Below are 12,355 nucleotides of genomic sequence, written 5' to 3'. Positions count from 1 at the left end.
ATTGGTCCACTCACACAGACAGCATCGTGAGGAAGGCGCAGCAGCGCCTCTTCAACCTCAGGAGGCTGAAGAAATTCGGCTTGTCACCAAAAGCACTCACAAACTTCTACAGATGCACAATCGAGAGCATCCTGGCGGGCTGTATCACCGCCTGGTATGGCAACTGCACTGCCCTCAACCGTAAGGCTCTCCAGAGGTAGTGAGGTCTGCACAACGCATCACCGGGGGCAAACTACCTGCCCTCCAGGACACCTACACCACCCGATGCTACAGGAAGGCCATAAAGATCATCAAGGACATCAACCACCCGAGCCACTGCCTGTTCACCCCGCTGCCATCCAGAAGGCGAGGTCAGTACAGGTGCATCAAAGCTGGGACCGAGAGACTGAAAATTCCTTCTATCTCAAGGCCATCAGACTGTTAAACAGCCACCACTAACATTGAGTGGCTACTGCCAACACACTGTCAATGACACTGACTCTACTCCAGCCACTTTAATCATGGGAATTGATGGGAAATTATGTAAATATATCACTAGCCACTTTAAACAATGCTACCTTATATAATGTTACTTACCCTACATTGTTCATCTCATATGCATACGTTGATACTGTACTCTATATCATCGACTGCATCCTTATGTAATACATGTATCACTAGCCACTTTAACTATGCCACTTGGTTTACATACTTATCTCATATGTATATACTGTACTCGATATCATCTACTGTATCTTGCCTATGCTGCTCTGTACCATCACTCATTCATATATCCTTATGTACATATTCTTTATCCCCTTACACTGTGTATGACAGTAGTTTTTTTTGGAATTGTTAGTTAGATTACTTGCTCGTTATTACTGCATTGTCGGAACTAGAAGCACAAGCATTTCGCTACACTCGCATTAACATCTGCTAACCATGTGTATGTGACAAATAAAATTTGATTTGATTTGATTTGATTTGATTTGATTTGATGTACTTAATTAACCAATGGCAGCTGCTCCTGCTCTACATAAACATACATTTCTGAGTAAAATTGTTCTGTAACAATCAAGAGTAACAAGTGGAAGATAAATTATTTTGAAGATTAAAAAAATATATGAGTAGCTTATTATTTTACATTTCCATACTATGAAATGTGTCAAGACCAGAAAAATTGGAAGCATATCAGAGATTCAGCATATCTTTGAACGTGTATTATATTTGAACCTTTCTTTGAGTCTCCCTTTGTACGTAAATGATACCGATAACCTCTGTTTCCACAGATAAGGTGCTGAAAGAAAACAATTTCAGCAGTTACCGCTGACATAGCCTTTGCAGTGATTTTCTTATGGATCTTCCTCACAAAACCAAAAGCTTTCAGGAATGATTGGAGCGACAGCACAGTATGGCCTATGAAGGCCTATCTCCTTACCAGAAACTGGCTCACCAAGGCCCGGAAGTGAGATTATTCCCCCACTACCAATTTCCTCATAGTACATGAGAATTCCAGTCATTTGCCTCAACACACTGACACTGACCTTACCTCACACAGAGTTGAGATTGGCACCGCTGCCGCATACAACGAAGACGTGACACACGTCCTCTTGCGACAGAGGGGAAACTTATCTATGTGGTCCGTTACGGCAGCAAATTACATGTACAGAAGCCTCAGGAAAAGGAAATTGGATATATGGGGTAGAATCATGGCAATCCAGCCGAGAAATATAACTCTGACAATGCAACTTATCATTAACCTTTTGTCTGTTTCATGTCTCATCTTGTGCACTGTTTTGTAAATCAGCTATGGAGGCAATCTGATCAACATACCAGGCCTCACTTCGCTAGTCTGTCCTTATAATGCCTGAACAGGCCTTACTGTTGATGAGACATTCTGTTGAGTTGAACTTACAGTGTGTTTGGCATTAGCACATTCACAGCCCTGAGGGTGAGGGCAGTGTAGAGATTATCAACACCATGTCCTGGCCATGGTGTTAACATGCATGTCCCAATCTCAGCCAGTGTGAGTGGTGACAGGAGGGAGGCTACAGGGATGGGGGCTTGGAGAGGGCTGTGACCAGGCCTGGGTGGGTAGTGGATAGGAGGGAGGATAAATGGATGGGGGCTTGGAGAGGGCTGTGACCAGGCCTGGGTGGGTAGTGGATGGGAGGGAGGATAAATGGACGGGTGCTTGGAGAGGGCCTTTGTGGCCAAGCCCTGGACTGGCAGATGGGTCTTCCTGGTCTCCTGCAGGGTGTGGTGCCACCCAACGGGGAACCGTGAGCAGACAGACGAGGAGCCAGATCCATGCTGCAGCTGTCTGTGGCCTGCAGCCACCTGCGTCTAGCTGATACAAGTCGGACACGCCTCTTCATCTACTACAGCTATGGCATACTACCCATTCGGCCCCTTTGTCTATCTGCAGGTAATATGAGCGATCTCAACAAAGGTGTAATGATTGTGTGGTGATGTGTCGTCTTTGAAATAACCATGTCTTCGGTTCCATCGAAAAACGTGGCCTTTACACAGGGAGAGTACAAAGGGCTCTTTTATCTTTTTGGGATCTGGCCTATCTCAGTGGAGGTCTATCTCAGTGGAGAGTGAAATTACGAGTGTTCTCTTTCTATGTGACCATTATTTATGATTTATTACATTCAACAGTCTGATGATTTTGAATGGATGGGTGTCTATGATTGCTCGTTCTGTCTTCGCTCACACAGGGTTCGATCGAAAATGGCTGCCTGGTCTCAGGTCCTGGAGGGCTCCTGAGGATAATAACAGGATATTCATGTTTTTTGTTATTTTTTAGATTAGATGTCTACTGGACATATTTGCTAAGTGGGTTCATGTGAGTTACCAATCAGTCTTGTCCATTGCTACAGTAACTTGTGTTCACTTTAATAAAAACAAAGTGTACAAGTTTAAACCATTCAGGCTGGCTGTTAAACCGCCAAAGAATCTCTGGCATTGCTGAAGAATTTCTGCAGTGGATGTGCAGCAGACATCGTGTCTATGTTCCCTGTTGATTTTGTCTTGTTTATTAATGTAATGTCTCTAGTCTTCTTTTGTCTAGAGCTGTGGCTTTCGTATACACCACTGAGCGCTCTGCCATTCCAGCTCTCACCAACATTCTTCTCACTTCTTAATGTCTTGCGCCTTGTTTATTTTTCACTGGGAGCTTTGGATGAATTAATGAGACAATAATTGTATTCATCATTTGAGTCGTGGTAGGCCTACAAGTAAGGATCTGGCTATACAACCTAAGAATGGGTGGAATTGACTGATTCTTATTTACATCCAGTCAGTAATTTCAGTTGAATATATACGTAAAATATGTTCCTGTGTGACTATGACATATTTATACTGTAATTTATCAAATATAAAGAGGCACTCTGCAAGCTTTCAGGCAGCATGTTATCCTACTGGGTTGCAATCACTGAAATCTGTACAATTGATGTACTTATGGCACCATCTAGAGGACTTAATGGGTTATTCTGTAAATCAATGTCCTCCTGGGGCCCAACTCCTTTATCAAAACAAAACATAACAATAAAACCACTTCTCCCTTAATTAACATGTTGTTGTTTCCTTCTCCACAATCTATAATACAATTATATAGAATGAAATGCATGTACACTGATATTCTTCAACTTCCCAATAATTTTAGCTGGTGCATTAAAAATGTAAAAGGGAGTTGCTGCATAATCATTTGCTTTGACAAGCTTCAAACATACACTGAACTTTGCAAGCCTACTTTTTAGAGGGAACGTGTAAATTCAGGCACTGGCAGTGGTGGATTTACCATTAGGCAACTAAGGCAACTGCCTGGGGCCTCACGTCATCAGTGTGCCTCGTGAACTTGGCATACTTACACTAGTTTAATAATACATTATTTATCTTATCTTCCTCCTCTGCTTGAGGCCATCTTCTGCTTGTGAGTAATCTCCAATGTGCACTCTTAAGCAAATGGATCGGGGTTTTTTCCCCTCCGAATTTGGCTGTAGCTTTTGTACGGTTGGTGATATTAGCTTTTACGACCCCATAACTGAAAGCTAATAATAGGAGTGAATCTGCAGAAGACATCAAGTCTATGTTCCCTGTTGATTTTGTCTTGTTATTTCCCTCTACGATGCTCACAAGCAGTGCAAGACACGTTAGAAGGGACTGACAAAATCGCATCTTTCGGAGACGCATAAAGATGGCAGCCCCCATGCACTTTCCACAATCGTCGTATTGTACATTGCTCTCTGTTACTCTATTTTTGTATTGTCATTAGCAGGGTATACATCAAGGTTGGCTCAAGACATAAGCGACATAAACTGAACTCAGTTGGTTAGAAGAGTAGAATACACAAAGTGCAAGTTTGAAATTTGGCTGTGGATCAGCAGTTTTTCTCTTGTTTTGTCAGTCACTGAGAGTCACTCAATTAGCCTTTTCAGCCAAATTTAGCTGACAGATGTCATTAACATAGCATAAGGCATGCAAAATGTGTAGTTTTACAGGAAATTAGCTTTAGATTTGCACAAATGCATCTCTGCCCCATGGCAAAATGAGTAGAATTGCATGAAATGTGTTATAAAATTGCAACATTTTCTCTCCACCGCATGGTCAATGTGTAGAACTGCAGAAAACTTGCTTTAAAACAGCAACATTTTCTCTACGCCCCATGTGTAGAATTGCAGGAAATGTACTTTCAAACGTACATTTTTCTCTCCAACATCAAGAGGGAGGCCCCCCAACCAAATCTTGCTTAGGGCCACCAAAAGGCTTGGGCCGGCCTTCGTATACATGATCACAATTTTATCTCCAAGACCCCAGCCATTTGAAATAAACAAAAAAGTAGGTTGTGCTGATTTATTGGCGCATTGAACCATGTTGCGCGCCTTACTTTAAAAACTCTATGAATAATGCTAAAACAATGACGTCATATCTGAATTCTGACATATTTATACATGTTTACCACTGATTATTACCTAATACCTGATCTTCTCTGATGGTTTCCCGAACTTTCCATTACCTCTTTGATGCATTTCACTCACTTTGTGATGCAAATAAGAAATGTTCCACCTTTCCCATATTCAAGTCAATTGACATATTTTCTTATTAGCCTTATGAACATAAAAACTTGGTTTCAGTTTGTATCTGTGCTAGAATAGTTTAAAAGTCCATAAAATTAACTAATATATATGTATTGGTCTATATTGAAAAGAAAATATCAGATATAGGTATTGGCCCAGAATTTACACATCATGAATCCCTCAATTGAAAGTGTTAAAACAGAATAATTTTGCAAAATATTCTACCAACTTTGCACAACTCTTAGGGCAACAGATATCCATGATCTTTGTCAAAATTGCTCATGCTCAGTAAATTTGGTTGGGAATCATTGATGGACAGCAATATTCAAACCCAAGTCTCTGATTTTTCAAACTAATCTAAGTCAGGACTGACACTGGACCACTCAGGAACACTCAATACCTCTTGGAAAGCCCTTCTGGTGTGTCTTAAAATGTTTGTAATTGTCCCGCTGAAAAAATAAAACTCTATCCCAGTGTTAGATTTTCAGAAGTTTTTCTCAAACTTTTTACCTGGGCTTTGCTCCTTTCATATTTGCTTTTTTATCCTGACAAACTCCCCAGTGCATTCCAGTGACAAGCATACCCATAACACTGCAATAGTAGATTTAATTTTAAGGCAGCAAAATTTGAAGACTGTGCAAGGGGTGTGTAGACTTTCAGAAGCGACTGCCCTTCTTTTGGCCCGCAAATTGCTTTTGACAAACAAATCAGTCTGGAAAAAAATCTGTGCGGTCTGTTGATTTTTTTTTTTATCCCTGTGTGGCCCTCAAACCAAAATTATTGCCCACCCCTATTCTATGTAGTGATGCAAAGACATTTAGTAATGGAGGGCATTTCAAGTCTTTCCAGTTAGCATTTTCATTCTGCTTCGTTCACCTGAAATAGCTGGCTCCGAATAGCTCTTTGTTCAGCAGCCCTAGGCCTCTTCCTGGGGTCTCCAAATCTGCCCTTGGGCACTGGGGTGAGTATTTACCACTATTTAAAGTTAGTGGGGTGGGATTTAATTTCAACGTGAGATGCTGCAACGTGGTCTCAGGGCAATTTGTATTATTTTGTACGTGAAGCTCTATTTAGTATGATATGTTACACTATTAGGTTACATTATGATTGACACAGCGGTCGTACATACATCCCCCATGCAACTCGAACATGCAACCTTTGCACCTTTGCATTGCTAGACGGTAGTGAATTACGCCTGCCCATATAGTTTTTTTTAAGTGATAAAAAAAAATGTATTCACAAATATCTACAAACAAAAGAGGAATAGTCACATGCAAATAAGCATACAAACAAACTATTTACATTGCCAGGAGCCTGCCCACATGCTCTATCTCAGACAGCACTGACACGATTTTTATCAAATTTGGGTGAATGATGCGTCTTGCCACCGAAATTAAACTGATTGGCCCAAGGTGGGAGAGCTATAGTAATTCACTGAAATGTGTTAGTCACATGTGATATCTCAATTGGCCCAAGAGGGGGGCGCGCTGCATCATTCGTGGGGGACGACATGTTTTTTGTTGCCTTGCTTTTTGTTTAGTTTTGTATGTTGTTTCCGGAAGTTAGAGGGTCTTAAAAGTTTTGGATTTCCCCCTTTTGTTTTCTCAGTACAGTAGTGGGCGGCAACAGAGATACTTTTGAGGAGATAGGAAACTCCTTGGAATCATATTTAGGTCCGCTGTGTACGTTTCCCGTTCGTAATATCTCTGGCGGCAACACAACTTTTCAGGAAGTAGTCCGTCCTAATACCACACCGAAGAAGAAGAAGAACATTTTGGAGCCATGATTTGGAGCTTGCGACCATGGAGTCACTGAAGGAATGTCGTCTTTGCCCCATATATTTATGCAATTTCCTTTTTGTTGTTGTTTGTTGGCAATCTACTCTAGCTGGTGGTAAGTCGAGATAGTATATTTATTTGAATCAGAATTGTATTGTTTAAAACCGGATACGAAATGCTCTTTACTCATCGGTATTGTTCGAGAAAACAACTGGAAGTTGTTGTTTCATTTTAAACTTGGACGAAAACTTTTCCACACGGTTTCCTGCTGAACAAATGTGTAACATTTTACTGTTGCGTTGCGCACGATAATAATTCCTGCTTAAATAGGGCTTCATATTTTTTGTCTGATTACATGCCAGATTTGCTAGTTTTTATTAGAGGGTGACTTGGCTTGTAACCAAGTTCGGACATCACGAGGTATAAGGTTTAAACAAACAGTAATGTGACCCTAATTTCCAAAGGAAGCAGGAAGTGTGTAGTCTAAAAACCACACTCAGTAAAATGTGCTTAGACTGTTCTCAAAGTGGGTCCACATACAAAATGTAAACAATAAATTAATTACATGGGATTAGTGCCAGTGCCAAATTTACAATTGCAGGGATATTGGAGTATTTGAAGTAGAAATGTACATTTAGGCAGGGATTAGGAGAAAGTGACTAGCAGGATAAATAATAATAGTAAACAGTTTGGAAGCAGCATAAGTGGTGGTGAGTGTGAGCGCAAGAATGTCAGCATAGGTGAATGGATATATATGTAAACAGGGCTGAAAAGTGACTAGTTGCAGGAATATATTTTTAAAAAATGGTAATATATACATGTAAACAGGAGTAATAGTGATAATATTGCACTTGATTTCTATATGACAATTTAATACGTGTGCCTGTTGATTTTCATGACACTATATTAATTTGGGAACAGGTTGAAACACACATGAAACATTTATGGAAATTTTGCTAGCTAGCTAATTTGTCCTGGGAGATTAACATTGGGTTGTTGTTTTACCTGAAATGCACTTTTAATAATTTTTTGTTGTTGCTGGATCTTTGTAGAATTGAGTCACACAAAATTGTGTGTTCTCTACTCTGACAGTTAATCAAAGAAAAAAAAGGGAAACTCAGTTATCTGTAGATTAATCTCTCGTTGTTCGTTCTTCTGTGGATTTTATATGACGTTTTATACATCCTTGTTTGTCATTCACGTCCCTACTGATAAAATGGTCACTTGCTTGACTAGTTTGTGCAGGTTGTTGGAAATGTAAGTTGGACCAGGGACGCCTAACTTTGTTTGAAAGTGGATGTAGAAAACTATAGTGGTTTTGTCTCATAATTAACTCTCTGCACAGACTGTCCTGCAGATGGGCGCACCTGGGTACCTTTCAGACAAAGATGCTACCACTTTGTCCACGGAGAAGAAGACGTGGCAAAAAGCTATACGATTGACGCTGCGAAAAACCTCTGCTCAGGATATGGTACTCCGACGCCCCCGATATGAAGTTGTCTTTTTATTCCATAATGTTACACCTTTCTTATTATTATGTATTAGATGAAAGGCTATAATTGAATTGAACTATTTCAAACTACTCTCAATGTTAGGACAATCTGTGGCAATTGAAAACTATGTTGTCTCTCTTTAGAACTGTTGAGTGTCCAAAGTGCAGAGGAGAATAATTTCATCACCAAGTACAGTCCGCAGGTGTGGAAAGGCAACATACACGTGTGGTTGGGCATGTATTATGACAGTGATGGTAAGTACTTTTAGATGTAGGAGAAAATATGCCACCTCTGTATTATGAATTTTACTTTGCCATATCACTTGGTTGTACAGTATAATGTGGTCACTTGACCCACTGCCACAATCCATATTAAACTAGGCCTTGGGATCAGTGTTTGTAATATTTGTAACATAATGAGTATTGCGAGTACATTTCTTTGCTAATAAGGTCCATCAGGTCTTGTACACTTTGACAGTAGTGCTAAAACTGCCTGGAAAGAGTTTTGGTTTTGTCAAGCATGGCTAATGCAGCTGTCCCATTTTTGAACTGCACAATGACAGGAAATCCTGTTTTTGATGAAGTTCTAGGAGGATGAAAAAAAGAAACTCAACTAAACTGTGATCCACACCCAGATATTAACGGCTTTCATGTGGAAAAAATGCAGACACCGCTGATTTTATTTGAACAAGGTTGTTTTGACTGTGTATATCTTCTCGTTATGAAAGGTGAAATTAAGAGAGAGAATAAATTGTCATTGCTATTTTTCTAAATTTGATGTCTTGGTTTATTTGTCTGATAAGATGAGGACTTTAAGTGGCAAGATGAAACGGGTCTGAGCTTTAATAACTGGGGGAATAACTCCAGTGAGTCTGAATTGATTCCCATGGACACCTGTGTGGCCATGCACAGCAGCACAGGGGAGTGGATGAAAGTCAGCTGTGTTGAAAACCCAGAGAATGGCGTGGTCTGTGAAACTGCTGAAAGTAAGGCCCTATTTTTATCAGCATTTGTGACCCATAACCTTTCTACTCTTAAGAGACGGGACACACCATAACGAATGTCGCCCGTGCGCAGTGGGCGGCCATCAAATAGCCTCTGACCACTGACTATTGGCCGCCATGTTCTTTTAATTTCCCAACAATTACACATTTTGAATCACAGGTGATCTTCGTTATGGTGTGTCCTGCTTCTAATAGCTCTGTTGACAAATCCACTGCAGCAATGTTGTTTTGTCAGTTTGATTAACAAGTGGTTGCAGATTTATTTTCATTTCTGAATTATTTTTTGTCATGTTTCACTGATATGATGTTCCTTTCTTCTTCAAACGCAGAGAAGGACGGCAAACTTGGTAAGTGAAGTGAGGCCATTTTCCTTTAATTTGTTCTTAGATAGCCATACAGTCATAGAAAGACTGAATAGAACAGGTGTCCCAGCCCGTTCTATTCATTATATTTCTATAAATACAGTAAGCTCAATGGTGACCTATCCCTGCATTGTTTTTTGTGCGCTCAGCTCCCAGTCCACTGCTTTCAGCTCTGGTAATTCTCAGTGTGATCGGAATCGTGGGGATCTCTGCAGTCTTTTGGTTCCTGCACCAGAAGCACCGACACGGTACCGTCCTCACGTCATTCGAGTACCACCCCCCGTTCAGGTCTCCCACCTCTGACGAGGCCTGCCTAGTGGAGACTGATGACATGACTTAGTGGGAAGTCCTCTTAGATTATGCTGTGTGCAGTCACTCTTGGAGGAGAGGACTCAGAGAGAAAAAGGTGACCTTAATTGAGGCGGGTTCCATTGTCCAGGAGATATGATTTAACAGATAAAATAACACTGCGGTGGAATGACTTTTACCACCAACTAGAGCCACCGTCTGCTTAGGTCCTTTACACCATTGCCTGTCTGAATGGGCTCCTTTATGGATATTGGGTCCGTCTGCTTTTTTGAAGATGTATTATTTTAATTATGGATGTTTGCCGAACAGGATCCTAATGAAAGTGTGTTTTCAGAAAACTTTCCTTCAGAAAATCTGGTTTCATAGTTCAGGGTGCCCTAAAGTCCATTACTGTGAATGTAGACTATCATTTGCTTGCAGTTAGAATTTATTCAATATTGAATTGTGAGAATCGCTGTTTTCAATCTTCAAAGACATTCGGTCTCCTGTTGTTTTTTGTCTGCATCTGCATACACTTTGTGATCTTTGTACCGCATGGCGAGTCCGATTTGAAAAGTTATCATTATCAAACATCTTCATGTTCTATTGCCCTTGTAAGTGTTCATACTTTTCAATGATTTTATCTCTTCCCCGAGTGTCCAGGCTTCAAATGTCTTAGTTCTCGATTTAAGAGATAAATACAAGTAATTGAAATTACAGAGGGATAATCCATCATTTATATCTCAAACAAACAGATTAAGGCTTGTCAAAGAGCCAGATTCAACCAGTGTGCATTTTCTCAACAAAAGAAAGGGATCTCTGCGGACCTGTGTCTTGTTTGCATGCCGGACTTGTTTGCATGCTGCTGTAACTTAGTTCAAAGCATTCTTTGTGGCGATTGTCAATGTACTGACGAGCTTTTACAGATGATTACATTTATAATAGATATGATTTTTTTGTGCATTAGTCTGTAGTGACATGCATGAACGTCTATTCATGGGAGAAAACATTTTAGTGAGGATCGTTTGCCTTTGACCTGAACCATCTCCTTGTTCCGACTTCCTAAATAATCATTTATTTTTTTTACAAAGCTATTAATCCAAATTCTAATGGACTAATTTTGGTATGGTCAGTGCCTTTACTAATGCATTAGTGATCCAGTATGTTACAGTTTGTGGAGTGGGCCTAAAATTGTGTATTGACAGAACTACACCCTCATAAGGTCTTTTGAATGTCTGTGAAAGCTTTTTGCTAATTACTGTGCAATATTCATTTAATTTGGCTTTAGCTAAGCCCTATTTGTTACTCAAAATAAAGTTTGGAAATCACCTGTGAGTTATGGGCCCGCCTGTTCTTTTTTTGATTGACTTGTGTGAGTGTCTCATCTTGTGGGCAAACATGGTTGGTTACCTTGTGCTTGTTTTGAGATTTCATAATGGATGAAATTTTGCTTCTTTGACAAGTCTGACAATTTGCAGTTGTCATACTGACAATGAACAAGTCGACATGGTTAACAATGTTACATTAATGGAATCTTAAAGTAATCCCTCATCTAGCTGTGTTTACACAAGCAGCCAAATCAGATTGGCTGTGAAAAGATCTGTGTTAGGTCAAAAGACCAATTAGTGGAAGAAAATATCAGAATTGGTTATATTGCCCCCCCCCCGCCCCAGATTTTACAACCCTAACTGATCCCACAGTGCAACACTTGCAAACAATTGATGCCAACCATACCCATATCAGCACTATTCTGTCCATTCCTGTGATCGTTATAGAACATTACAGCTAAATATACATCTGTCAATGCATAATTAAAAAGGACCTGATGAATTAGGACACCGGATTGAGGACAGTCTAATTACTCCTTAAAGGCATATAGATTATAAGTCACTGTCATCTGTCAAGCATGAGATGGGGTCACACCCACCCTCCCACTGACTACATGTCCTGGCTCTGCTATAGCACTAGAGGGTTGTATTCAGTAGGCACCAAACGGGGTGGACAAACTAACAAACAGGGGGAGCTCTCTCAATTTGTCCAATAAGAAACTTTTCCTTTGTGTTTTGGCATGTTTTGATACGGTGTGCACTAATCAATGATAGTTTTCCCTGTTCCTTAGGGTTAGGCTATATTTTTCTCTCAGAAAATACAACTTCCATCTGGAAAATATGTAAATGTTGGTCATTCAGCCCTCCAGTAAGGATACATTAGTGATGTACACAGTTATATATTCATAACATCTGATATCTCACAGGGTGAAATCATCTTTCTGTTTAGGAAATTATTTTGGTCATGTAGTGTATGCTCGTCGAACATCTCATTCCTAAATCATGGGCATTAATATGGAGTTGGTTGGTACCCCTTTGCTGCT

The 12,355-nt window shown here is 40.2% G+C and overlaps 1 protein-coding gene across 1 annotated transcript; it reads left to right on the top strand.

The window, feature by feature from the left end:
* The first annotated feature begins 6,568 nt into the window (after nucleotides 1–6,568).
* Nucleotides 6,569–11,319, top strand: LOC112225185 (CD302 antigen). The gene is made up of 6 exons (XM_024388894.2): nucleotides 6,569–6,953; nucleotides 8,184–8,309; nucleotides 8,475–8,585; nucleotides 9,134–9,316; nucleotides 9,664–9,681; nucleotides 9,846–11,319. Exons 1-6 carry the CDS (start codon nucleotides 6,863–6,865, stop codon nucleotides 10,034–10,036), a joined length of 720 nt encoding a protein of 239 aa, XP_024244662.1. The 5' UTR covers nucleotides 6,569–6,862; the 3' UTR covers nucleotides 10,037–11,319.
* The last annotated feature ends 1,036 nt before the right edge of the window (nucleotides 11,320–12,355 follow it).

The sequence above is a fragment of the Oncorhynchus tshawytscha genome, linkage group LG26 (assembly GCF_018296145.1).
Source record: "Oncorhynchus tshawytscha isolate Ot180627B linkage group LG26, Otsh_v2.0, whole genome shotgun sequence".
Taxonomy (NCBI): Eukaryota; Metazoa; Chordata; class Actinopteri; order Salmoniformes; family Salmonidae; genus Oncorhynchus; species Oncorhynchus tshawytscha.
The sequence above is the reverse complement of the archived record's forward strand: the minus strand, read 5'-3'. Positions and strand labels throughout refer to the sequence as shown.

Excerpts from the sequence above, each read along its gene's own strand:
- LOC112225185 (XM_024388894.2), top strand. The coding sequence starts at position 6,863 with ATGGAGTCACTGAAGGAATGTCGTCTTTGCCCCATATATTTATGCAAT. Across the intron at positions 6,954-8,183 it reads GCAATCTACTCTAGCTGGTG|ACTGTCCTGCAGATGGGCGC; the intron begins GTAAGTCGAGAT and ends CTCTCTGCACAG. Across the intron at positions 8,586-9,133 it reads CATGTATTATGACAGTGATG|ATGAGGACTTTAAGTGGCAA; the intron begins GTAAGTACTTTT and ends TTGTCTGATAAG.